Below are 27,991 nucleotides of genomic sequence, written 5' to 3'. Positions count from 1 at the left end.
ATGAGAATGAACATTATTTAAATTGTTTATTATATATAATGTAAATCAAAAGGAAATTCTGTATAAAAATATATATATATATTCAACATACACAAAGGTATTTATAAATCTGCCTTCATTTTGTGTTGTATCTGTGGTTTTCAGTGAGCATTTGCACACTTAGAACTGCCAGAATACTCAGAAGTTGTTGTGAAGGTCAATATATAAAATATGAGAATTTAGGGTCCAAGACTTCCCCAGGAATCCCAGACATTTTACAACTGAGACTACTCCAGTTTGGCAATGGGACTGAGCCAAGGAGTAGAGTTTATCTCAAGCTGTGAGAAGTGCTGAAAAGGTCCAGTGCTCACTTAAATATTTTCCTAAAAACATCTCTGCTGGGGGCTTTCCCATGCCATGGGGTGTTCTTTGGGAGGTGTCACAAAGGGAACAGAACAAACCCCTGCCCTGTTCTGCAGCTATTTCAGAAACCAATTTAGGAGTTTTAGTACAGATTGCCAAGTGAAGCAAGAAAAAACGCCTTTTCTGTATTTTCACAGCATTCCCTGCCTTAAAAATCAGCAGTGCAAACTGTGCTGAAGAAATGAAGATGGAAGTCACAGGATTGTAATCAGGCAGTGCTTGACAGAGTGGACTGAATCCACGAAGGGTGAAGCATTTCACAGCCAAACCCAGAGAACAGGTCCTGGCACGTGTCACTAAGGGAAGCACCAGCACAAAGAAAAGTTGTGGACCTAAAATCTATTAGAAAAATGGAAAGAAAAGGCACAATAGTCAAATTGGGTGAAAAGAGGTTTCAGGTGAGCTGTGTGCTGAAGGCAGGGCAGCCATGGGACATTTGTGCAATCGGAGCAGAGGGGCTCAGGCTTGTTCTCCGGGATGTCACCTGGGATCGGACCCTGAGGAGCAGCAGTGCTCCACCCATTGCCTGCTGCTGGAGCACCAGCTGGGAATGGGCTTTCCAGCTTTCCAGCAGCAAGGCCTCCAACAACAGAAGTTTCAGCGGGTAGGAGCGGACTTCACTCGGTATCGTCTTCTCTGTTTTCTGTTCTCCTTCCTTTTCTGTTCCTGCTCCTTCCGGGCTCTGGCCATGGTAGATGTGATGCACTGAGAATCCAGAAAGTCCAGCAGCTTTGCCTTGGAAATTTTGATGCCATTCTGTTTGAGCTCTGCATGCAGATCAGCCAGCTCGATGGGCTCATAGAAGAGAATCCTGTTGTACAGGGCTGTGTTTGAGCGGATGTAGCACCTTACTGCCTCCAGCTTTTCCTCTTCCCGAGCTGCTGCTTGAGATGCTGGAAATTCCTCTTCCTCCTCCTCAGACTCAAAAGCACAGGTTTCAAATCCATTTACAAAGGAACTAAAAGCAGGACAAAACAAACCACAGGTCAAGGCCATCAAGAACAGGACCAGAGCTCCCCACATCCCTGACAGTGAAGCCCTACGACTTCCCTCTGTGGGATCACAGACCCTGCACTACTAGCACGCACAAAATGAACGAGGCAGAACATGGCAGGGCTTCTGCAAACTTCCCATCACAGCCAGGACAGCGCTGGTCCAACTTGCCCAGCCCAGAGCCGTATGGAATTCCTGGCTCCTGGCCCTTCCCTCCTGGCAGGGTCTGCCAAGGGGTGCTGTGCTGTCCTCTCCCAACTCCAGCTGCAGGTGCTCAGGCACCATGGAGTGCTTCATGTCACTGACCTGCAAACCAGGCATACCAGATTTGGGCCTTTCTCATAAGCAGCCCTTGTATGTTCTGAGACTAGTTCAGTAGAAACTGAAAATCCAAAGCCTGCTTCTTTCGTAGGAGTGTGCTGACCTCCCATGTGACACACTCAAGGAGGCGGCAGGGCCACTGTAGGCTACAGGGCCACTCACCTCTGTCTGCCTCATTCCTACCTCATCTCTGCCCTGCACCCTGAGTGTTTTGCCTAGGATTTCACTGCCTCACCTCTGTGAACCAAAGGAGATGTCACTTCCATCCACCGAAGAACCTGCTGACTCCTGGGATGCCGGGAGCTCCTCGCCATCAGCTGCCAGGGACACCGATGGCCTTTCCTGTTCTTTGGCTCCTGTTGGGTGATGTGTTACTTTAGTTCTGTCCTTGGGTGCAGCACAGCCTGTTCCACAGGATGCACCATCAGCCTCATCCCTAGGGAGCACTGCAGAAGCCTTGGCAAGCTGTTTCCTCTTGCCCACAACCCTTGGGGCGCCGGCGCGATTCCTGCCTGCAGCCCGGCCTGTCTTTGCCTGCCTCGGCCGTTTGGCTGGGGACTTCTGTGGGAGGGGCTGGGAATAGGGGATTTCATCCTCAAAGTCAGAGTCCCCATCCCGGTGAGTGTACTGGAATATCTCCTTCAGCTGCAACACCATCTGGCGTTTTGGGAGAGCACGGACACCGAATCTGAAAGAGAAGGTGGGAATTTAGGTTACAATAACACTGCACCTTCCATTGTCACAGCTCAGCAAGAGGCTCAGGCCAGGAGGTGCAGCTGGAAAAGTGTGATGTGACCTCAGAAAGCACTGGCTGGAGCTTCAGCATGGTTCCACTTCTTTCACACTACCTGCCAGCAGGTTCCTCTTGTAAGGAGCCATCCTGGGGGAGGTAATGCTCACCTGCTCAGCTCCTTCTTCAGCTCCGGGGTCTCCATGATGGAATAAGCTGGCATGGGTGTCACTGGAGTGCTGGGGGACCTGTTGTTCTCCTGACAGGAAGATTCTGCAGCAGAATGCAATTACTGTGATGAGAATCAGTACAGAAAGGGCCTAAAATAGCTGGCAATTTCTCCTCTTAGTGGCAGAAATCTAGTATTAGCTAATAATTGTTTAATAGCGACTACTTCCTTATAAGCTACCTTAGTTATTACTCAGTTTCATATTGGATAGTCAGCACTTTTTCCTCCCTCCTTAATCGAGATACTTGGTTTTCATTGACTTTACATATGTCACATCTGAAAGTGAGGCCATTCAGGGCTTTGTTAGAACAGGCAACATTTAGAAAGCAGTTAAAACTATGTTTACTGAATTCTTTGCAATGGTCCTTCTCCCAGGAAGAAAATTTCGTAACAGAGACTTGATACATAAAAATTAAGCAAATCAAGCTACTGGGGTCTGGAGTTAGATACTGATTTAATGATACCAGCTTACTGATACTGTGAAGCACAGCCAGTCTCACACATCATGTTCTAATCACCCCTTAAACTAATAATTTAGTATGGCATAATTAATATATTTAATTAGATACTGCAATATAAATTTCATCAATTCACTGGCATGCAGGCTGGAGCCAGTGTTTTGTTCTGTTCAGGTTGTTTTTTCTCTATCCATGAACCCACAGCTTCTGCAAGGAGTCACTACCAAAGGACTAGTGAAAATGAAACATGCATGGCTACACTCCAGGAATCCCACATTTGGACAGGCTCTTTCCCACAGCAAATGCCTGCACCTTCTTTGTGCCTGGCCCTGCCAACTATTTTGCATCAGAAAGCCCAAAAACCCTTTCAATGTGTCAAGTGCATCACAGGTAAGATAATCACTAAAATAAAAGCAGTTCAATCTAGCCCAATAAATCTAGTATCAATACAAGCTCTCACCAGGAGTCTTGACAGGATCAGTCCGACTGGCCCCTGCTGCAGCTGCCAACCTCTGAGACAGAGGAAGAATCTCTGGAAGTTCATCTTCCTTCTCTTCTCCATTCCAGTCATCCCAGATTTTGGAGTCCAGGTAACTGGCTCTGCTGCCCACTGACGAACAAGGCTCAATAGGGCTCTTCTCAGGGCAGTGCAAAGTTGTTCTCCTGCCAGCAGGACTTCCTTGGAGAGGGGTGCTGCCCTGAATTCCCTGCACCTGGACTGGGCTCTCCCCCTGCTCCTGCCAAGAGCCAGGGCTGCGGCTGCTGGCCATGCTGGTCTTTGCACGACTGATCCGGCCAGAGTTGTGGCTGTCACCTCTGGCTGGCGACAGATACCCAATGTGCCAGCAGTCAGGAACAGGGATTGGGGGCTCCTCACACAGCAGGACACTGCTACCCAGAGAAGGCAGACTTTCTTCCCTGTCACTGTCCTCCAACTCAACCACACTGATGTTGATGTTATCTTCCAGTGGCTGCTGCTGGCACGGAGGCACCAGTGTGGGCAAACCTGAGATACTGGCACATCTGCTTTCTGTGTTGGTGTAGCCAGGGGAGAGGAGAACTGGATCTACTGGAGAAACTGGAAGGGGGTTCTTGGAAAAGGATTCTGTTGCTGGGCTGCTGGGTGGGCTCCTTCCACTGGCTGAGTTCTCCACAGGCAAATGTTTGTCTGACAACGTTGTTTCATGAACTTTTATTAAATTTCCAGTCATTTCATGGTTACTATTGCCTACTGCTAAGTTCTTTGTGCTGAGTTTAGATCCTGGACCCTTTAAAGAATTACTACTTGTGACCTGAGTCTGTGTTGCGAAGCTTCTGCTTTTGCTCAGAACTGGTGTTCCTGGCACAAGCCAGGAGCTGTCTGTGCCTGGAGACATTTCATTACTGAGCCTTTTCCTAGGGCTTGGGTTTGGACTCTGTTTGATCTCTGTACAAGCACCTGTTTGTCTACTGAGAGGGAATTCAGGGGACACCTTTACATGGGAGACACTTACACATACTGAGTCTGTATTGCCATGAAAGACCTGGGCTGACCTCTGCTCTGTTTCAGGAACTGATGAGTTAGGGTCAGGTTTAGGTATCTCAGGACCTTGTTCCACGTCTGTACATTTCAGATGCCCAGGGGTTTCCATTTTTTTCAGAGCAGAGTCAGACTCTGGCAACCTCTCACTTTGTTGAAACTCCATTTCATCATCAGAAGAAGATAAAACAATAACATCACCCTCCTTGATCCCTTGAGCTCTGCCCTGATCATCCCGAGTCCTGCCTGGTGATGACAACACTGGGACATGTGTGTGCTTGTTTGATTCACTGTGAGGAAGCTCTGCTGGAGAAAGTAAGATCTCCTTTCTCAATGCAGCACCCAGCTCCTTGGCTTTCTGGGAGTGTATTTCATCAAATGGGAATGATTTTTCCTTTTTGTTTTGCTTTGGTGTTGACACACATTCCCTGGCAAACTTTCCCTCTGATTTTGGAGATGCAGGTGAAGAGCCAAGAGCAGGAAAAAGGGACACATAGGGCTGGGGACTTGGATTCCCACAAAATCCATTCTTACATGGAGAGCAGTCTTTTTGTGACTTGCTGAACAGAAGTGAATCATTAAGACCAACATGTTTTTCACTAGGGGACTTTCCTGGTTTTTTGGTAACTTCTTTCACTGGGGAAGGCTCACAGTGATCTCCCTGAGAGGCAGAAAACAAACGTTCATAGCTGTCATTTATATCAGTATCACCCTGGAAACCAGGAAACTGCTCTTCACAGTGATCTGCCTTGTCATGTGAGACCTGAGGTGACCTGGAATCCTTCACATTCTCACATCCCCCAACAGCCCCCCCTTCATTAGCACCATGGGATGTTCCATCCCATTTCTGAGGTTCACTGTGGTGAGGCACAATAGTGGTCTGTGGATCATTCATGCCCTTGCACCTGTTTATATTCTGCATCTTCTCTTCTTGTGCAGACAAGTCGCATTTAGATCTCTCCACACCGTTGCCATCCCTCAGATCTTTGAGGATGTTGCTTATTGAAGCAGACTCAGGTCTCTTTACCTCTTCCTGCTCAGTTTGCCGGTTTGTACCTTGGACTGCCTCGGTGTCACTGCAGATGCTGCAGTGTGTTCCCTTGCTCACCTCTCTTTCACCCTGAGCCATCTTTCTCTGAGTTGCAGCAAACTCATAGATTTCCTCTAGCTCTTGTTCTCCCATCTCACTGTCATCCTCCTTCTGGCACTCAGGGCTCAGCATAGCTACTTCTTCCTCATCTTCACCCACCCACATGGACTTCAAGAGGTCTTGGAAGTTCTCAGCTCTGTCCTCACAATCTTCATCATCCCTCACAGAGATAAGGTCATCTTCTGAATCTACTCCAGAGGACACCTGGCTCTCTCCAGGGTTGTTTTCACACTCTGCCATCAGTTGCCTCACACCAAACCTGCAAGGATACAATAGCAGCATTGGTATTTCCTCCTCCAGTATTTGTTCACCATTTGGCTGTCAGATCACTTTTGTGAGCTTCGTAAAGAATTTACATGAGGATGTTGAGTTGAGTTTCCTAAGATGTACAAGGTCCAGCGTACTCCTAAATTCCAAATACCCTTTTCCAGGTGTCACATGAAAGTATCAGGCACATTCTTCCTTTCTGTGTTTGAGACTGACTACACCAAATCCCCTTGGCAATGGTAATGTCCCATGGAATGGCAAGGGCTAGAAAATATTTGCCATATGAAAGATTCCTGGCTTTTTGGAGTGACAGGGCACCTCTCTATATACATTTGGAAAGCCCCAACAATTTCCCACTCATATCTCAGCATCTGCTCCTGTTTCAAGCTCTTAGTGCACGCCTAGGACCACGACTGAGAGCATGGCTGACACAACACATTAAAGCCTGAGCATCCAATACATTCTACAAGTGTTGTTCAGATGAAGTAAGAATCACACACAGAAGTTGTGCTCATCACCTTCAATATCAGCTGCCAACAGACATCCTGAGACAAAACTCAGCCAAAGTCTGCTGAGCACATACTGAACACAGAAACTCTCACACAGGCAGAAAAGCTGAGGGCAGGATGTCCTTACTGCCAAGTTTCATTTAAGATGTAGCAAAGGACTATGGAATTTGTAAGCCACTAAAACTGCAACAGAAGATCTCAAACTGGGATCTGTGTGGCTGAAAGCCTGAGGGGGTCCAAAACATGCTCAGGGTACACACCTGGCAGCCAGAGCCTGCAGCTGGGACCGCAGCCCAGGAGGGAAGTTGGTGTCAGCAGCATAGAGGTACCGCAGGAAGGCAGCCACAGCCTCGGCCGACACATCACTCAGCAGCACCCGGTGCGTCGGTGCAGCCCCGTCCTCCTCCACCACCAACCCCTCGCTGTGCACCTGGGCCACAGAAAGCAAAGTCTGTTTGCTAATAAAGCAACACAACACCTACAACATTCATCCTGGTTCCCATCAGTTCCTTCCATTCACTCATTCCCAGCCCTGGGACCAGGATGCCAAGGCAGGGTTATGTGGAGCTCCCTATGGAACAAGTCATGTCCCTCCTGACCCTACGGCTCTTAACTTTAACTTCTTGCCTTAGTCACACATATAAAAGGTGGTCTTAGAATTCTCCACTTAGTTTTGCAATCAAATTACTTCCCAGCCCAATTTCCATCTACACCTCTCTGTATGAGCTTCATCTGGCCTGTTTTGAATTTACCTAGAAGCCACACAGGAGCAGGCTGGGAGCTGTTAATCTAAAATGCTCTGGGAACAGCAGAACTCCTTCACTAGCCTTGCAGAAAGTACAGCCAGTGCAGGTACCTCCAAAGCAAGAGTGACAAAAATCTCTATTTTGTAGATTATTTTAAGTACTTCCCAGAATCTTCCTATTCCCTGCTCACATTTCCCAGCCTGTGTGACAGGCAGGACACACCAAGATGGACAAGGCAGTCTGTGCTTGCACAGGGACAAAAATGCAAGGGCAAGAAGCACTTAGAAAGCTTCCTTCATTGCTCATGGGTGGAATGCAAGGATCCTTGAATACCCATAACCTTAAAGATAAAGTAGCGCATCTTTCACCACTTTGTCAGGATTTATTCTGATTTCCTAAGCTGAAAACCACTGTGGGTCTCGAGGCAGCTGCCATTAAGCCCAGCAGTGTTCTGTGCTGGTTTGGGGCACTGGCTGGCACTGGGAGGGGGCAGTCTGGGCTCTCCTAACCAGGAGCAGAAGGAATGCCAGCAGCACTCACAGCCTGAGCCGCCGCCGGGCACCGCGCGTACAACACAAACAGGTGGGCGTAGAGGACATCCCCGCTGTCCACCTGGAACTGGACATCACTCAGGTGGGGGTTGTTGACCATGGCACCGAAATCTTGAGCCAGCAGCCTGAGAGAAGACTAGGACACAGAAGAAGCACAAAGACAGGTGTTAGTTTACAGCTGTCAAGCACTTTTCCAGAAAAATAAGAAGGGAGTAACCCAGTTTTTCAGCACTGCTGTGTGGTGGGCCCAGCCTGGACACACCACCTCTGCCTCCTGGAGATAATCATCAGCTTCAGGAAATTCTGGTCTTCCACAGGACAAGCAGACAAGTCTAACAGACATTCCTGCTTTGTTTTCCTCTACTTTTTCCCAGCCTGCCCATGGTGGAGAAAGGGCAGTTGTGTTGTATTGTGCTGTACTTGTGTCACAGCACATTATCACCCACAGATCTCACCACATGTTTCCTGCTGTGGTCTAGCCACAGCCTACAGCTGGCCTCTTGATCTACTGCCTCCCACCACAATTTTAGGAAACTGTAACTTCCACTTCAACAGACTTGAACTCAATTCACTGTAATTAGGATAAGAGGAAAGAGGATGACTCAGGAGGGGGTAATGAGCCTTTCTTCTCTCTTTTCACTGTCTGGCAATGACAGCTGAGAAGAGCAGCTCTGCAACAAGAGGCTCCAACAGAATAAAACTAACATAGGCATCCAGTTTAAAGGGATTTATGAGTATGCTAATGAAACCTCTTTTGTAAATTCCACTCCATTTTAAAGAAGAAACACAACTTTTATTATCATTCCAGAACCTTTGGCTAGAATTCTGGGGAGGGCTGAGTTACCTGTGATATGGTGTGTTATGGTGACAGCAAGGTCAGGCTTGGGGTATGCTGCCGAAGAGCAAGGATGGCAAGACAGCTCCTCTGGAGCTGCTTCAAGGCAACCTCCTGAAGACTCAGATCCTTCCTAGTGTTGCAGCTCTGGAGGCGACCCTGGAGTGCTTCAGGGAAGTGTGAAACACCCTAGGATCACAGCTGGCTTGAGAAACTGCCTGACTGCACATGGAAACCAGTTTATGGTTAACACCCTCATCACTGACCTTGTGCTTTTCAAACCTACTGCAGAACTGAGGAACTGCAAGTTTTATTCCAGGGAACATCTGCAGGAGATGCAGTTCCACCTGGAACAACACAGATCTCCATTTTCTTAGCAGGTTTCTACATTAGCAGTGGGCTATGGAGAGCCAACCTTTCAACTCGCTCCAGCCAGCAGGAATTAGCAGCACACACCAGAACATTTCTCCCAGCCTTCATAGGTGGGCTGGGAAACATTCTGCATGTTGTGGCAGTGCTGTGGACTGATCTCCAAAGGGAAGACAGAAAACTCAGTTTGGAAACTAATCTGACTCTTCTTGCTTTCTTATTCTTGGCAGGTGGGATACCTGTGAGGCTGCCAGCAAACACAGCTCCCGATGCGGCGCTCCAGGCAGTGAGCCCAGAACAACTTTCCTGCTGGTGCTAAAATTATCAATCAAGAATGGGGAAATTAAACAAGGCCAGAAACCTCCTGGCTGCTCCATTCTCTGTGCAAGACAGAGAAACTGGCCAGAAGACAGCTCTGAGCAGGTTTGAGCTGTGTGTTGGAGAACACACCAGAACATTCTCTCCTGCTGAGGAGGCCACTGAGACTGGACCCCACTGATGTGACCACGGGTTTTCAGCACAGGGGATGTGTTACCAATGCAGTGAGTGCATTTGCTCTACATGGTTACACTGTTTGTGCTCATATAAAGCACAAATCTCCCCCCACTGACAATCCAGCTCTTCAACACTTCATCTGCTCAGGAAAACTATAATGGAATCAAACAGACTCTGAAAAAACGACCATACTGGTTTTGTTGAGAGCAACTGAGTTTTAACAACAGCGTGAGAACAGTTTGTGTATTGCTAAAGGCTTCTGGTTTAACAGAAAAACAAAACAAGACCTTTTCCTGCTAAGGATAATTATTTTGAATACTCCCAAAGAATATCTAGAGTTTCTGTACCAAGTAGCTGGGATGCTCAAGTTTAATACCAATTCTCAGCTCTAGGAATTGTTTCCTTTTAGAGGTATCTTAATCCTTTAAGCATATGGAAGTATGTTGTCAGAGCATCAAAATTTATCCAGCACCAAAATGCACTTCCTTTCAGGGCATGATTATTCATTATCAAACAAAAGATAGTAAGTTTTATCAGATAAAATGGATGACCTAGGTAAGAAAATGAATTAGTTTTATTTTGTATGAACTTCAATTGAATAAAACTGATTATACATTCATGGAAAATTACACATCCTCTGGTGCATGTGGGATAAGATGACATCTACAGAACACCACAGGTTTGATAAAAAAAATATAATCTGTGACTTACTAGGCTGTGTTTCTCACTCAGTCACCACAGAGCACACACTGATTTTCAAACTAGATCTTGTGTTCCCACAATTGAGGGTTTTCTACACCAAACCCTTTAAAAGCTCAATTAGCAGCAACAACTGCTCATCTTCTGTGGCCCTCACAACATTCCTTCATCTACCAGGCTTTTGTGCCAGGATTTAGTACAAGTCAACAAGTCATTGCAAGAATTCCCACTCCCACAGCAGGACACGGTGTGGGGAGGAAGGTGCCAGAGGAGGAAGGAGCTCCATTCAGAACCATCCAGGGCTGGGTGTGTGAGCCCAGAGGGAGCAGCAACAGCTCTGTCTCTCCTGGGCTGCTGCCAGTTTTCTCCTGGGCATTAAAGCAGTGTGCTGCACAACATGCTGCAGCTGCATCCCTGCTTCATACCACCAAACACTCTCAGTGCTACAACACAACCCCCTAATCTGCACAGCCTGGCCTTCTGTTCCCTGGCATTAAAATAATCTCTCATCAGGTAGGACAAGAACTGAAAAGTCCCCAGGCTCTTGTGGGCTTTGATGGAACACCCCAGGTGCGATCTCACCTGTGCCTATGATGAATCCTCAGTCACTGGGAACCTTAAGCACCACTCTTTCCACAGAAAGCAATGGCAAATAGTCCACACTTCTTTGAATTGCACAAATGCAACAGCTTTTTTAAAATTGTTATAGATGAATATATAAAGAGTGGAAAAAAAAGGTTATTCTTACTCTTTTACTGCTGCTCCTGAGGAGGCTCTTCTCCTTGGATGGGAGCACAAAGCCACTATGTGGAGGATCACTGGGAGTCAGATCTTCTCCTCAGGGAAGAAAATGCACATCACAAGTCACATACAACTTCCTTGTGAGACAGAATGATCTAAGAACTGCTAAGAAGATCCTTGCTGTGACACCTGCTGTGACCAGGCTGGCTGGGCTGAAGGCTCAGCCTCTCCCTCATGCCTTTTTGTAAGGCTTGGCTCTGGGTTGTGACAGGCTGAGGGTACCTAAGCACCATTTCACTGTTATTTATACACATTAAAGGGCCAGGGACCATTTGCTGCAGTTTAGCAGAGGAAATGAGTATTATATCCAAGTGCAAATGCAGACAGGTGAGCTTAGGAACTGTGCTCTCTTTCACAGATGAACAGGAGACACAATAGATTCTACTGAAGAGCCAGAGCACTTTAAGGGGTCCCACTGCCCTTGAAATGTGCAGTTGTGCACCACATGCAACTGTGACTGGGGACATTAAAGAGTTGCCCACAGAGGAATTCCAGGTGTTGTATTTTTTCAACCCTGAGTAGGCACAGATAAACTTCAGGTTTGTGTAATCGATGTCCAACACAAAATCATCCCTCCTGTGCATCTCTCTCATCCGACTGTCTCAAGACCTGAAAAGACAGTGCACATAACAGAAAGGCTGTCCAGGTAGAATCATGGAATCACAGACTGGTTTGGGTTGGAAGGGACTTTAAAGCCCATCCAGTTCCATCCCTGCCATGGACAGAGACACTTTCCACTGTCCCAGGTTGCTCCAAGCCCCATCCAGCCTGGCCTTGGACACTTCCAGGGATCCAGGGCCTGCTCACCCTCACAGGGAACAATTTCTTCCCAATACCTAATCTAAATACAACCTCCTTCAGTTTGAAGCCAATCCCCCTTGTCCTATATGTCCTTGTGAAAAGTCCCTCTCCAGCTCTCTTGTATGCCCAAGATAAGCAGGAATGAAGATGTTTTGTTTGACTGAACACATCCAGGCTCCCTTCTGGCAGAAAATACTTTGATATCTTTAATTTTAAAATGAAATTTAGTATCTGCTGTCCAGGACTTCTCTTAAAAGCTGGGATTTATGACTCATTTCAGAAATAACAGGTTGATTGTATCTACATCTTATTGCAGGAAAATGTGCCCTCACAGTATCACCTCTTGGATCAACACCAACAACCTGTGGATGGTGCCATGGCTCTCTGACTCAGCCCAGCCACAGTCTGGCTCTGTGTAGCTGAAGGAACCAGGGGCAGGGCTCAAAAAGCCGCCAGAACTCACCTGGCTGCTCTGCTGCCTGAACATGGCCAGTGTCAAGATTCCACTGAGTAAGGGTGAGTCCTTCCCTGGCCAACTCCACCAGATCCTGCAGGGTCTGAATGTCCTTCTGGCTCGGGGATAAAAACTGCCCATCTCCTTCAGGACCTGGCTTGGATTCATCAGAAGTTTGGCCTCCAACCTTTGTGCAAGTGGGTCCCTGAGAATTGAGGTCAGGCTGAGTTTGCTGGGACACTTCTGGCCGGTGAGACCCCACCGATGGCTGAAGGTTCTCTGGCTTATTCTGTTCAAGTGAGGAGGAGAAAAGACACCAATAAATTAGATCCTGGTTTATGTATTTGCAGAGCTTGGAGTAGAGTGTCTACTTCATAGTCCTGAAACATCTATGAAGGATCACAGAGCACTGCCCAGGTATAGGGGATTCTGAGGAACAGCTCTCTGCAGCTCTGTGAAGGACTTTCCAGAGATAGGACAGCTCTGAACAAAAGCAAACTACAACGGAAAATGCAGAAAAATTGGTTTCTCTAGGAGCACATCTATGCAGGCAACTGCCAAGCAGGGAGAAAGGATGGGAGAAATGCTCCCAATTCAACATCTAAACATTTCATTATAGCTCCATATAGCATATGGAGTTCCTGGCAAAAGTCACAGCTCAAGCTCTCCAGGTGCTTCTGTTCTGAGTTCTGAAATGCTTCTGCAGTTACACATAACTAAATCAAACTTTCACCTTGGAGTGGGTATTTTCCAGGTTTGGCCTTCATATCCCAAAAAATAGTTTTGCTTGTTTATTTCTAAGTAAAAATAGTTCAGCCATTTTTGTGAATGGAAAGAATCAGAGGAAAAATGCACTCTTGCCATGATTTTAAAGACCTTTCTGCTTTTTATTTTTAAACTTCTCTGGCAGTTTTTGGCTTGAATTAAAGGTCAAAACTCCATAGAACAGAGTCCCTCCTCTCCAGCCTCAACCTCTAAAAAGCCAGAGAAACATTGGGCTTTGACTAGGGAAGAAGTATTAAATAAAGTACCTAAATATGAACAACAGATTTTGTACAAGAGCACCAAATACTTCTTCAGGAGAAGAAAGAGGGAACAAAGGGAAGCGATATCCTTCTTGGAGAAAAGAGACTGAGAGAGCTTGGTCCGTTTCTGTGGGCACTTTTTATAAAAATACAGAACACTGCAAGAGGCAGATCCAGGTGGAACCAAAATGAAAGAGTGGAACTGCAATTTGGATCAAAGCTCACATGCACCAGGAGGCAGTGAGATGCACAGGGAAAGCCTGAGTGCAAATGCTTTGCTGGACAACTCCAGGCACTCCCACCTTCTCTGTGCTAGCAAATATCAGGTTTAAACTTTTCTCCCCAATCTTAGCTGAGTGCACCATGGGCAAAGTTCACACTAAAACTGTCCAGAAAGAAGTGCCAAGTACAAAAACAAGAGTCAGGCAGCCATAAATCTGGACAAACTAATGGCACAATGAGCAGGATGGGATCCCTTTACTCAGTACTCTCTGTTCCCATCCCTTTTATTTTCTGAAAGCTCAAGAACCATGGTAGCATGAACCTTATTCTCCTCTCCAAAAGGAAGAAATGAAAGTTCAAGATCTTCAAACCTGACTGTGTAAGAGCAGGGGAGAGCAGATCACAGGCAGCGAGTTTGCAGAGAGAGGGGTTCACTGGTTTACATTCCAAACGAGGATACAGAAGGGATCTAGGGCAAGTACCAGGAACTAGGGCACACACGTATCAGAGCAAGGACAACAGAGCCCCACCTGCACAGGTTTCCAGGGTACAATTGGAGGGATTAAGGCTGCAGTGTAGAATGATTCGGGGTCACAGGGTCCTGTCAGCGCACTGCCCTTCCATAAAAAGCATTCCTTGGCTTTGGACAATGGCATGAGCCAGGCTGCTTTTCCAGATTCATCCTCCAGAATCCTACTAATGGGCAGCTGAGGGGTGGGAGGGAATTCCACCTCTTCCGTCAGCATCATAGCTACTCGCTCCTGGATCCTCTTTTGGGCCTTCTCAGGGTCCTGGAGCAGCAGAGGTGGAGGGGCACTGGCGCCTTTTCTACGCCTTTTTTTGTCTTTAAAAAGAAAAGGAACCCAAGTAAGTAAACAACTGAACAGACAGAGCAGAGATCAACACAGCAGCTTCTTCAGTGCTGTAATCAGTGACAACCAAAAGGCATAGGAACACAACTCTTAAGATTGTGCAGGTAGTCCAAAACCTCACATGGCCCTTATGGGAGAAATGAACACCAACAGGACCATGGACTCCTTTTCTTGTGTTCTGTTCATGGGTGATATCAAACCACAGCTCACACAAACACTGGGCAGCTTTCATTTGGAAATCCTGTGCCTTACTACCTTTGCCTTACTAATGCCCAACTCCAAATCCAACTGGGGGTACCTGTGGGCAGGAGCAGGGTTGTGAAGAGCGAAGTTTCCCCTCTGTACAGCTCTCAACCCTCTCCCCTGGCAGCTGTCTGCCTTTCTAAACCTTTCTGCACTCTGAAATTGCAAGGCCCTGCTCAGCAGCATGTACTGGAACTGCAGAAAGGACAAAATGATACGGGATAATGCTGAAAAAGCTGCATTAATCCAGGCTGCAGCAGGAGGAATAGGAAAAGAATCTACTACAGAAGAAATAACTACCATATTTTCATGTTATATCTCCTCACTTCCACAATTTACAAGAAACAACAGTTTAAGACTATTTTCCAGATTAAAAACAATAGATCAGTGAAAAAAAGTACTAGATTCCTGAAACCCATGGACATCCTGCAGTCATTCTTGACTGTCTGGATACTGCATATTGTTGAAGCTCTGACAGCTTAAACAAACCAGGAACAGGGCTGTCATCCCTCCTGTATCCAACAGGGAAGTTTTGGTGGAGAGCAGCCATGTTACTCCTGCAATAACACAGCCTCAGACACTGCCTTGCTGTAACACATACCTGATCCTGGCTTCCATTTGATTGGGAAAGCAGCCACTGCTTTCACATTTGTAACTGATTTTGCTTGTTCCTGATTTTCTTGCTCCAACAGAGAGCGTGACATTGCTATGGCAACCTGCAAATCTTCATCCTTAGGCTCTGTTTTGGCCTTCTTCTGTGTTTTCTTCGAGTCCTCGGTGGAGGGGCCTTTCCGCTTTGCCCTGCTGGGCTGATTGCTGAAATCCAAGAATGCACCAGGAAGCCAAAAGCCAAAAGTTAATGTGACTGGATCAGACACAACAATTACTGAGTACTCCTGAGCAGCTGTTCCATTTGCTCAGAGAGATTCCCATGTCAAGCATAATAAAAACTATTCAATACTTTCTTTTCTAGCAGAGAGCAAAGGATTTCTTATCATTCATGGAATTTAGAGCAATTTAGAGAAGTCTTATTTTAGCATGTAAACATCTGCTATCTCTACCTCGAATGATTTTTTTTTTACCAAAGGGTAACAAATAAGCTGAAGCAGGGAGAAAACCAGATCACCAGAAAATGCCTTCCTACCCCTCTGCTTCCACAATGAACAGTCAATCCTTCCTTGGCACAATGGGACTTATGAGCCCCTCCACAAATTCACTCAGGCCCCACTTGCTGCACTCTGAAGATTCTGCTCAAATCCAAGTGAGCAGTTCTGTACCACATTCCAAAACATCACATCTGCTTCCTCTTTGGCTCAGGGTGAAAGGATGTTCCCAGGACAGCCATGAGCTGAGGCACTGGCACCACAGCTCTCAGGAAAGGCTCCACACTCTTACTCTGTGGTTTGCTCAATCAGCTCAAACACATCATTCAGCTTTACTGAGCAATTGCCTCACAGAGCACAAATCATTCTGACAAACCACTGGGAGGTTATTTACTCTCCATTTGCTTCTGCCTGATGGCTTTTAAAATCATCCACCACCTGACCTCTTCTGGGGGAAATTAAGACAATTTCTCCAACTGACTGCCACATCCTCCTCACCTGGTACTGGGTCATGGCTCTACTTGACCTGCTCTGGGCTCACGATTTGCCCAGCGTGTGAGTGAGCCTTGCATTTACTGTTCTTCCCAACTTCCAACAACTCTCAGGCCAAAGGAAGCAACCAGCATCTTTCTTTTATCCTACCAGCTTACCTGGGACACTGAAGAGCTGCATCACCAAGCGTGGCCACCTGCAACTGCACTGCCTGAAGAAGCAGATTAGGAGGCACATCCATCTCCACAGCACAGCGTTTCAGGTGACTGACTCGGCTCTGGGGGGTTTGGAACTGCTTCCCACAGATGGGACACTCAGGGACCACTGGTTTGCTGGAGGATGACATCTGTGCTTCTTCCATCTCATCCAGACACCTGGGAGACAATGGCAAAGCTTACCTATGGAGACTTTGAAGGGTCCATGCTAAGACTGAAACCATTAAAAGGAACAGTAATAATAATAACAACAACAACAACAATTATTTTAAAAGCACAATCACTACTAATATTGGTAACAGCCATGAACATCCACTAAAGAAACAAGAATTATGCGCCCACCACTGTGGTGAACATGACATGGAACAATTATATGGAGATAATGATCTCAGAGGCATATTAAAAAGATATTGCTCAAAGGCAAGTGAAGTGAGTAACTTTAGAATCACAGAGTTCCACAATGGTTTGGCTTGGAAGGGACCTTAAAGGCCATCCTGATCCACACCCCCTGCCATGGGCAGGAACACCTTCCACTAGAACAGGTTACTCCAGCCTTGCCTTGAACACCTCTAGGAATGAGGAGTCCACAGCCTCGCCGAAGAACACACTTCACGTGTGTCATCCCTCTTTCTGCATTCATTCTAACATTCCAGCTCATTTATAAACCCCTGTTAACAGAAAAGGGAGCAGCTGAATTGACACCATGCTCCAGAGTGCAGCATGATGAACTTCCAATAACTTCTGGCAGACCGAAATTATGTAAAAATTTATACTTGTTCTTTTTCTGTTCTCTCCAAAGAGATTCAGGGTGTGAAATTCTGGATCTGCAGGACCTATTGCAAAAGTCACTCCCTGATTAGGTAATGAACACCCACAAGGCTGTGCTAAGAGACCATTCAGCACTGGTGATTACTGCTGTGTCAGTGCATCTGTCCACCTACAGCTTCATTCTTGGGATGAAGGCTGCTATCAAAAAATCCCTGGCTAATATAACCTTGTAATCTCTACATATGATGACACGTTAACAGTTCAGAAAGCCTGACTTTCCAGAAAATACATCTAGCACACTGTCACTGTTTTACAGCTTTTGTCCTCTCAAGCAGCACAACATGTCTGAAAACAGAAACAACAGTAACACTTAGAAAGCTGCAGGTGCAAACAAGCCTGATCAGTGGGAGCCACTGATGTAGGACTGGACAATTTACATCACTCCTGCTTTCTTGAAGTGCTTGAATTAAGAATTTACAATCATTCAAATGTGTTGTTTCTGATACTTTGTCAACAGAAAAGCACAGTTTCAATTTCCAAAGAGTTGCCTGTACATAATATATTGTATTTGATATTTATCACTAAGGAAATTGTTAAATGAAAGGCAGTAATTTCAATTGAGTCATCTCTCTGAGTAGTGTCACATTATCCTAAGCAAACAGCTCAGGTACAGTGACATACCAGATATCCTTAGATGAATTTTAGCAAAACAGAGCAAACATAATTTTGTTGGCTGAACTCAGTAGATCTCAAAATTTGCATTAGGGAGTCATCACTAAGGCTGCAAAAGACCTTTAAGATCACCAAGTTCCTTTAGAATGGCAGCTCCTCTGCCATACTGCTAATGAAAGCAGATTTGGCCTGGCCACACACATGCAGAAGCCCTGCAGGGCAAAGCAATCAGCCTCTGCTTTCACATCAAAATGACTCGTTAATTCAAGCCAGAAAGGTAACGACTGTCATGCAGAATCCCTGCTCCCAGTTCTTCCACAGCTGGGATGAGTGAGGAGTCTATGGGGGGCTGGATGGAAAGGACAGGTCCTGCTGGTGTTTCACCTGTTGACGTGCTGCTCTCGTCGCAGGGTGTTCATGGCTGTGAGATCCTTCTGGCAGATCTGACAGAAGAACAAGCCTGCATCTTCCAGGCTTGCCAGGGCTTCCTCCTTGGATTCCTGCTGAAGAGCCAAAGCCAGAGCACTGTCGTGTTCCACAGATGGGAGATGGTGGGTATCTGGCAAAGAAGGCAGAGATGATATAAGATGGAAAACTAAATGCTGTATGGAAGGTGAGAAACTGCTACACTTGTCATTATTAGCTTATTAAAATAGACACACAAAAATTAATTGCAATTTTTCTTTTGCACCTTCACACCTGATCTCTCACTGGGAAAGGTACAACCTGCTCCTTTCCAACATTCCAAGACTGAACCTAGCCCAGGAGCAGGAGGTGACAGTTAGCTCACAGTGCATCACATATCAGATACAATGAAGGGACAGTTTTGTCAAAGTCTCTGGGGAGAATATGGAATTTTTATACATTGAATGTATAACACAGCAGATTTTCACATACAGAACCAATAGGACTTGATGTATAAAGAACCAGCCAGAGTAAATTTGCTGTGAATTCAGTTTATCAACTCAGAATGTATCACCTTAGACATGGAGATGTACAAAGATGGGGCTACCTAAGAGCTGCCTAACACTGTCCCAAGGGAAGGATGACCAAGTTCACTGTTCCTGTTGCAATTCCAACCTGTTTCCAAAAACACAATTATTCCTCCAGAATTTACATGAGGTTAATCCAGCCCTAGAAAAGAGCTGGGAAAAAAAGTATGGATAATCCTTTAAGGAAGTCTTCTCAGGGATCTGGAGTGATTTGCACACCAAGCCACTAAGCCAGCCAGGAACAAAGGTTGGGGATCCAGGACCGCTCCTCAGGCACTCCACATTCTCACCAGCCACTCATTCTGCACACACCAGAGCCAAGAGGAGACACGTACCATCCTCAGGAGGGTTCTGCTCCTGGCTCCTGGCAGGGAAATCCCTGCTGGCTGCAGCCTTTGGCACGCTCCCATCCGAACTGTGTTTCAGCTGCTCGGGTGCCACCCTCTTGAACTGCTGCATTCTCTCCACCACCAGCTCTGCCACCCGCACCTTTGGGGTGGGTGAGGAGCAGGTTCCTGGAGGAGTAGCAGGAAGGAAGGGTAAGGTAGTCTGGGAACAGACACTTGGAGGATTTACTAGAGAGGGAGAAAACACCAGTTTTACCAGGCAGCTTTAAACACACACTGAGAGCTGCTGGGAGGCCCTTCCCTGAGAGCAGCCTGGGCCAGGCCCAGTTCTGCAACAGCCATTCTCAGAGCAGTGAACAATTTGTGTAGCCACAGTAACAACTCAGGGTCCTGTGCTACAGGGGTGTTTAGGGACCTTTGTATCCCTTCTAGAGGCAGGAATATTAAGGAAGCCTTGCAGGAAGGTCTCCAGCAGGGACAAGGAAGGCAGTCCCACAGCCCTGCTCTCCCACCATTCCCACCACACAATGTCCCATTCCTGACTGACCTAATTTATCAGTTTAAGAACTTCCATCACTGGTGGCATTCTGGCCATTCTGGCCATTGTGTTTAACAGCTACTGAAGGACTAATCCTTTATGAATTAATCCAACACCTTTCCTTGTTTTTGCCCTTGACAGCATCCAGGTGATGTGACAATATGCCATCATACAATGAAGCACTGAATGAAAAAGCACCACAATGAGCTTGCTTCTAGATGATCTGAGAGTATTTTTCTCAGTTCTGATACTGCAAAAAACAGTGAATAATGACTGGCCAATAAATCACTTTGTACCAAGGCTTCACCTTACTGAGGGACATCTTCTGCCTGCAGCACAGAACACAATCTTAGGTTAAACCCATGTAAGGGGCAAGCCTGCTTCCAACAGTGCTACTGTGTCCCCTCCAGATGGATTTCTTAAAACCTTGACTAAGCTGCAGAGTCTTTCCAGTCCTTGACTATCTTCTGTTTGAACAAGTTCAGATCACTCACCTGTCAGAGACCTCTGGCTACACTCAGTGGTCTCTGTGCTCAGCTGGCTGGCAGGGAGAGGGCTTCTTTCTCCATCCTCCTGTGCAGTCTCACAGGCTGCAGCATCACCATCTTCTTCGTGCACCAGTGTTTGCTCCTTTGGACCCAAATCTCGAGGCAAGTTTGTCTCTTTCACTGCTGGTAAGTGATGATGGGTTTGGCTCTTAGCAGCAGCTTTGCCTCTTCTTAATTTGCTTCGTGTTGTGGTGCTCTTTGGCCTGTTCTGAGCCCTCTTTGTTGCCTCAGCATCTCCAGCCTTTTTCTTTGCCCTACTCAAAATATTTGCCCACAACTCTTTAAAATCATTGTCCTGTTCATCCATTTGCTTTCCAGTAACACTGTGGCCTATGAACTCTGTGAGGACTGGAGGGCAGGGGGAAACACCAGAATCAGCTCAGATTTGCATCAGCCCTTCCAGCACCTCAGAGATGTCCATTCTCCACACTCCAATGAGGTTGCCAGACAGAGTGGGCACTTCCAACAGTTCATTCTTCCACACTTAATTCACATTCAGCAGAGCATGTTTTCCTCTCCAAGGAACCTGCTTTCACAAGCTAGTTCTTCAGAAGACTCTGGACCATAAATTAGGCACCTCAGTTTGTGCAGTGCATGTATAGGATCATCATGGTAATCTACAGAGCTTCAGAGAGACACTTAGGAAAGCCCTTAAACAAAGAAACAAAAGAAGGTGGTCATGCACAATTGTACAGGCAGATGCAGTGAGGGACAAGGTGTAAACTGCTGAAGAGAAGAGAATTTGCATGAAATACTAAGATTAGAAACAGCACATACTGACCCCAAACAGTGTCCCTATAACTGTACAACAGACATGGCCAAGCCACATTAGCAAAGGAGAGGAAAGATTTTAAAACAAGTATCTGATATGGGGTAGGTTTTTGTCTTGGGGCTCTGGATTTGGACTGTCCTTTCATCATACACATTCCTACTTATATTTATATGGCACAAAACCAGAGAATGAAACAGGAAAAAAACCCCATCCTTCAGCTCAAGCAGATTTTGGAGTGTTAAACTCCACTTTGAGACATTACAGCTGCAGACAGGAGAGATAACTTCATTTGGAGAAGTAAATAAATGGAGTTTCTGGCATTTCAGAAGGGGTTTTGGGACAAGTCAGAGAACAATTTTATTAAACATGTTCACATTTTCTCCTCTTACTTCTACAGTTGCTCACTTAGCATTAGCTCCTGCTGAATTCTTCCCCTGAATACTCAAGAAACCATGGCACTGACCATGTTTCCCAAACTGCTGTCACTAAATAAATGGTATTTTAAAATTAATTTCTTAATCTTTTCAGCTACAGCAAGAACAGCAGTACTAGGCAGGGATTATCTGGAACAGCACTGGGTACAATGTCCAGATGGAAATGCCATCAACTCCCAGGCAACATTAAAACTAGAGCTCCATTCTTACATATTTTCATTGTCCCCTTCTTCCTAGTCCTGAGTTCATGATGGTTCTGGCTATTTTACCAAGGGTTTTATATTGCTCCCAAACCCCACTTCTTTCAAACCTAAGCCAGTGTTTCACTTGGAATGGCAGCAGCTGTGGTCCAGTTTCTCCAGTAAAGCTCTGGGCACAGAAAGACTCAAAAAGCAGGAAAAACACACGGGAGATTATTTTCTCAAATGGCTTGGCTGCAGACATGAGAGGCAGAGGAATGTTGGTTACACACTCCCATGGGTCAGTCTTTCCTATAAGCAATTACAGATGTTAATGGATTTATTAATTTTATACTCAGGCTCCCAAACCTGCAGAGGATTTTGCTGTGAATCTTGGAGTAATCTTCTGCTAGGGAGAAACAAAAGTTTTATGCAGCTGGCTCATAAATATACTTTTTCTGGACAGAACCCTGAAGTAGTTATAACTGTAATTGACCATTTTCTTTTAAGGAGACAGCATGTGGAGAAGTTCCAAATCTCATATCCTACATGGCTTTAAATACCTCAGACACATCTGTACTGCTGGATTATTTATGGTGAGTTCCTGATATTAATCTTAGAAACAGATCAGCATTTTGGCATTTGCTATCAATGTTCAGTGTCCCAGGCAGATCAGACACACCTATGATACAAAACTGAGAATTTATCTGTATTACTCCTCCATCTCCAGACCTGCATTTACAGGTTCTTGCTATGTTCAACATCTCAGTATTTCTGAAGTTGCTGCTATTGCTGCCCATAACAACCAGCTCTGGCACCAGTTTATTAACCTCAAAAAGTGATGATTTTGAAAGTAATTTCTTTCAGTATAATAGTCAGTTAATTTTGGAGGATTTTAGGACTCAACAAATCACAAAATAATCAGCAGCACTTACCTGTTCACTGAGACACCAAATTTATAGCCTAGCTGTGCCCTTCAAATAAACATGGATCAGGAAAATGGTACAAAGCAGGACCAGTAAGAATGAAAGATAGAACCTGGTAAATGGAAGAAAAAGGATGGATTTAGTGTATTTTGAAATGACTGCTCTTGATGATCATTTGCACCATTTCAATAGGTACCAGATGGGAGCCTACAAAAAATATGGAGAGGAACTTTGGACAAGGGCCTGGAGCGACAGGACAAGGGGCAACAGCTTCCCACTGCCAGTGAGTAGGATGGGATATGGGGAAGAAAATCTTCCCTGTCAGGGTGGTGAGGCCCTGGCACAGGTTGCCCCATCCCTGGAAGTGCTCCAGGCCAGGCTGGACAGGGCTTGGAGCAAACTGAAATAGTGGAAGGTGTCCCTGCCTGTGGCAGGGGGGTGAAACTGGATGATCTCTAAAGTCCATTCCCACTCAAATTATTCTGTGATTTTAAAGAATGCACCTATTACATGCCTTCAATTTACTGCCTTGTAATTACTTAAATCATAAAACCCTTTAAAAAACCCAAACAGCTAAAACATCTGTTACCCTCCCACTTTTCAGAGCAGCCTCTCTTTTAACCCCTGAAAATATTTTTCCACCAGCAGTCCAACTTGATATGCTCTCAAACACAGAACATTTGGGCCTGCTCACTTGCTGCTTTACACTGTGTGTCTGTTCCAGGAACAATTCTCCTGCCATTTCAGTCTCCAGGAATATGTCATCACCCTGGCTACAACAGTCCATCAGTGCTAGGCAGGCCTCAACAACTTGCACACAGCAGATACCGTCTCCCCTCCTGAGCACCAGAGTGGTGCCTCATCACATCTCCTCCTCAATTCCTCATCTTGAAAGAAAAATTCACTTTTATACTTCCAAAACCAGGAAGGCACCTTGGAAGCAATCTCTTGTATTTCACAGGAAATGCTAAGGGAAATGGGATTATTTAACATTAGAAAGTGAGGCAAAAACAAAACCTGAATTATTGTCTGGGGTCCCCAGTGCAGGAAGGACATGGACCCGCTGGAGTGAGTCCAAAGGAAGCCACCTTTCTCCTCCACCCCTCCCTCCAGCTTCACCTCAGTCTTCAGAAATCAGCTAATTGCCAGGGCCTGCATCACCCCAGCCACTAACACAGTGTGATGGCAGCAGTAGGATGATGGGATGCACCATGCTGGCTTGGCATGGGAAGTTTCATCACCTTCTTCTCCTTTTGTGGAAGCTGCAGCCAAAATCTGAGGGTTAGTGATAAAACTTTCAGCCAAGCCAGACCAAACACTGTGAAAGGGAAGAATTTCTGCATTTTTTTCTGTCAACCACACCAGAAGGAAGTCCCTAGGGACTCTTCCAGTCCAAATCTTGTAACAAAAAATCTTTCTACCAGTTCCTGATGGAGAAGAACCTACATGTCAACAGTGTGACTTCTGAAAAAGCACGTTATCTTCCATCTTTTGGGGTTTTCTTCACTAGAGCCTGTTTTCAGCAGGTTCCTGCACTAACCAACACCTTTATCACTACTTCATAAACACATGACACTGCATCAGTACAGTGCAGAGTCTCTGCAGCTGTAAAAGTGCAAAAAAATTTAACACTGAGGACAGCAGAGCTTGTTCTGTGAGGAGAGAACAAATGTAAGTGTAAAACAGGAATCCAAAGAGGGTACAACTCTCTTGTCTTGGTCTCTGCCAGCTTCCCTGTGCCAGAGAAGGGTAACAAACCAGATGCAGAAAACAGGAAATGAGAAATTAATTCAAATCTCTATAAACAAGGGAATGCTAGGTAGGAAAATCATACTGAGATTCCAGGGAGCAATCTCAGCAGGGATCAGCATCAGTGTCCATCTGACACCACCCACTTCCATATCTGATATCCCTTCAGTCCTCACATTTCTGTTCATGGCTACACCTCCCCTTGCCAGCACCCTGTTCATATGGTAAAGAATTTCAAAGCATTTCACAGTCACTAAAAAAAATCTAACACATTCCAGACAGAATTTTAAATCGTTACTTACACAACAAAGTGTCCCTCTACCAACACATCCCCAGAATAGAAAATTCACTTTATACCTCCTCTGGAAGGACAAAGGGGAAGTAAGGAGAAAAATAAAAACTAACGATCGTTCAGGTGCAAGTGCTCCTGGTTGTATGCAAACACAATAGCACACAATTCACAAACAGAAGCAGCTGGTGATGCAAAAATCAAATTGGTTTGACTGAAAACAACAAGCTATTAATTTTAAGAGAATAATACAATTGATTTTAAGGACTGAACAAAAACATTTTCGTAGAGGACCCAAAAATCAATAAAGAGAACCATATTTGATAAAAACTCACTTGGTTTTCAGAGAAAGAAAAGTAATCAGAGTGATAATAAAAACAAAGATGTAAAATAATATCATGGTGATGGAATTGGATTCTGAATAGAAACAAAGAATTTAAACAATGCAATGTATTAAAATTAGGAGGTAAAACTACCCTGTCAGAAAAAGTTAAGGACTTTCAAAAAAGTATTTTATTGGTGTACATGAAAACTAAGAATAAAAATCTACCGAGGCCACTACATAAACTGTGGAACTGTTAATCCTGCAAATACTAAATATTTCCATAATATCCATCCCCTGATGGTGCTGAAAGCAGCCAATTTTAGGAGCAAGCCAAAGCACACTGAAAAGCAGCTGCTGAAGGTGTTTCTGTCAATAGAATCGGATCATTTGCAAGCAGAAGTCACTGTGATTTTTCAAAAAGGACAATTAGGGAAGTAAACACCCATCTTGCAGATTGAGCTCAACAAAAGGCTGATAAAGAAAGGGCTTATATGGGAATTGATGAATAAAGAGGGATAATAAAATTAAGCCAAGTCAACACAGTTTATAAAAACCCAGACCTACATTCAGCTGATAACGAGAGCTCTCTGTGTTATCAGAGGGGTAATTCTTCTATAAACCACTAAAGGAGTATTAGGGGACAAAATGATTAATTAAAATCCAGCAGAATCAATACAAGGCATTCAAAATTATTAAAATGCAGCTAAGTAAGTTCCAAAATGCAGCTGCAAACAGCTGTCATTGAGCATTTATGTTTCTAGCACCACCCCACAGAGATTAACTCTCTGCCTGTCCTGTTTTTCTGTTCTTTACCTTAGGAAATGAGTTGGGAGAGACCCCAACTACCAGGAGCAAGCTGTCAGAAAAGGGAACCATTGGAACCATCATCATCCTTCCAAACCACAATGTGGCCTCATCCCAGGTCTCCATCCCATGACTATACCCCAACAGGGATTATTGTGACCATGTCAACCAATTCTGTTATTTTGTACATCAAGAAAGGAGCAATGATATTTGTGGCAAGAAGATGAACTGAATAATTAATGAAAAAGTGAAAATAAAGGGAAGCAAGACCACTCCCATGTTAAACATTCAAGCCATTCTTTTCTAGAAAGGCAGCATTATTCTGAAGTGCACATTCACTTAAAACAAGGGTTCTACTGATTTTTTCCCCCAAAATCATGTCTTCTGATTTGTGATTATGTTGAAGTCAAATATTAAGTGAAATTAAACAAAGTATCTTGATTTCTCTAAAACAGGAAGATGCTCTCTTTGAAAAGGTGACAAAACTCATCATGGATTTCTTCAGGTGACCTGATAATCCATCTTTTACACCAACACTTCATTAATTTGTAACAATGAATAAGTTGCTCTCTTCTCAGCTAATATCACACACAAGAGCTACACTCAACCCCTCAACACTGTGCATGTAATGAAAATTAACCCAGTGGGAAAAACAAAGAGTCAGAAGAACTTGAGGTCCATTTTCTTCCAAATGGAAAGCTTATAGTAACAATTCTTTCACTTTCTGTTTCCAGTTTGCTCTGACACATCTGTACCGGTGTCCAGATAACTGTTCTAACCCAAGCACCAAAATCAAAGGGGAAAGAAGGGACCAGGACAGGAAGAACGGTGTTTTAAACAGATATAAAAGCCAAGCACATAAGGGCCTTTTTTGATAGACAAAACCCAGTCTATGATTTTTAAGAGTTCATACAGAGCCAACAGACCAAGCAACAGCCAATGTCACTGCCTTTAGGCTTTACTGGAGTCAAACTGGTTTTGCCCAGCTGCAATTTTGGCTTTATCTAAAATCTGAATGATTAAAATAACCCGTATACAGGTTCAGAGACTGAGTGTTGTCAGTAAAGCAGCTGACACTGCCTCCCTTCAAGGCAGGCCCACATCACAGAATCATGGAATGGCTGGGGCTGGAAGACACCTTAAGGCTCAACCCATTCCACCCCCTGCCACGGGCAGGGACACTTTCCTCTATCCCAGGTTGCTCCAAGTCCCATCCAACCTGGCCTTGGACACTTCCAGGGATCCAGGGGAAGCCACAGCTTCTCTGGAAACCCTGTGTCAGGGCCTCACCACCCTCCCAAGGAACAATTCCTTCCCAATATCCCACCTAACCCTGCCCTCAGGCAGTGGTGAGCCATTCCCTGCCTTGTGCTGTGGCTCCAGACTCTTGTCCAAAGTCCCTCTTCACCCTTTTGAATATGCTGTTCCTTGTGCCCCTAAGCCTGAAAACAAGAGATAAAATTCCACTTTGCTTCATGAAGCAGCGACAAATGAATCAGAATTGCTTTCCCTGCTAACACTGCTAGAAAAAAGTTTGCTTTGAAGCTGGACACGGTGAACGTCTTCAATGAATCCTACCGGCTGTCAGTGAAGCGGCTGTTCGGACCCTGACGCCCTCGCCTCCTTACCCTGAGCAGCTCTGCCTCTGCTTTATGCCCGAATTTCTGCCTTTGACGCCACGCTAACAGCGAGGATGGCGCTCCATCCTCCAGCACCGTTCATCCCCAGCTGCTGCCCCGGGGCTCAGCTCCAGACGAGGGCCGCGACCTGAGCCCCCCTCAGACCCACACAGGGACCGCCCAGCGGGATGACGTCATTGTGAACGTCACGCCCATTACGTCATACAAGGGACGTAACGCCTGGGATGAGGCCAGCCCCGGGTCCAACACCGCCCCCTCCTCGCCACCAGGCGGCGCCGCGTCGCGCTGAAGGCGCCGGCGTCATGACGTCACTCACCCCCGCCCGCCCGCCGCCGTTGTGAGCGCTTCTCTCCCACCCTGGCGGGGCCCGCGGCCGCGGCCCTGCCGCCCCCCCACCTGTCGGCCGCAGCCCGGGCTGGCGGCCCTGCCCGCGCCCCACCGCCACGGCGGGGAGCCCCGGTGCGCGCCCCGAGCGCATGCGCAGGGCGCCAGCCGTGTCGCTCGGCG

The 27,991-nt window shown here is 45.8% G+C and overlaps 1 protein-coding gene across 6 annotated transcripts; it reads right to left on the bottom strand.

Annotated features, from left to right (window-relative positions):
- Positions 1-13: 13 nt before the first annotated feature.
- SLX4 (SLX4 structure-specific endonuclease subunit) lies at positions 14-27,991 on the bottom strand. Of its 6 annotated transcripts, none has more exons than XM_088063891.1 (16): positions 27,881-27,991; positions 22,687-22,789; positions 20,313-21,016; positions 19,269-19,508; positions 18,326-18,500; positions 16,445-16,660; positions 15,293-15,507; positions 14,107-14,420; positions 12,339-12,618; positions 11,022-11,110; positions 7,865-8,011; positions 6,839-7,008; positions 3,594-6,061; positions 2,617-2,719; positions 1,952-2,404; positions 14-1,360 (listed from the first exon to the last, which is right to left on the bottom strand). In XM_088063891.1, exons 3-16 carry the CDS (start codon positions 20,671-20,673, stop codon positions 1,000-1,002), a joined length of 5,592 nt encoding a protein of 1,863 aa, XP_087920017.1. In that variant the 5' UTR covers positions 20,674-21,016; positions 22,687-22,789; positions 27,881-27,991; the 3' UTR covers positions 14-999. The 6 variants fall into 6 exon arrangements, with proteins under 6 accessions (XP_087920017.1, XP_014108025.2, XP_087920018.1 ...); XM_014252550.2 differs by lacking the exon at positions 27,881-27,991 and adding an exon at positions 27,473-27,616; XM_088063892.1 differs by lacking the exon at positions 27,881-27,991 and adding an exon at positions 27,473-27,616 and having other exon boundaries at positions 11,022-11,107.

The sequence above is a fragment of the Pseudopodoces humilis genome, chromosome 18 (assembly GCF_049639895.1).
Source record: "Pseudopodoces humilis isolate 2021_Gansu_Grassland_sample_001 chromosome 18, ASM4963989v1, whole genome shotgun sequence".
Lineage (NCBI taxonomy): Eukaryota > Metazoa > Chordata > Aves > Passeriformes > Paridae > Pseudopodoces > Pseudopodoces humilis.
The sequence above is the reverse complement of the archived record's forward strand: the minus strand, read 5'-3'. Positions and strand labels throughout refer to the sequence as shown.

Excerpts from the sequence above, each read along its gene's own strand:
- SLX4 (XM_088063891.1), bottom strand. The coding sequence starts at position 20,673 with ATGGATGAACAGGACAATGATTTTAAAGAGTTGTGGGCAAATATTTTG. Across the intron at positions 19,509-20,312 it reads TAGCCAGAGGTCTCTGACAG|TAAATCCTCCAAGTGTCTGT; the intron begins GTGAGTGATCTG and ends CTCCCTCTCTAG. Across the intron at positions 12,619-14,106 it reads TACCCTGGAAACCTGTGCAG|AATAAGCCAGAGAACCTTCA; the intron begins GTGGGGCTCTGT and ends TCACTTGAACAG.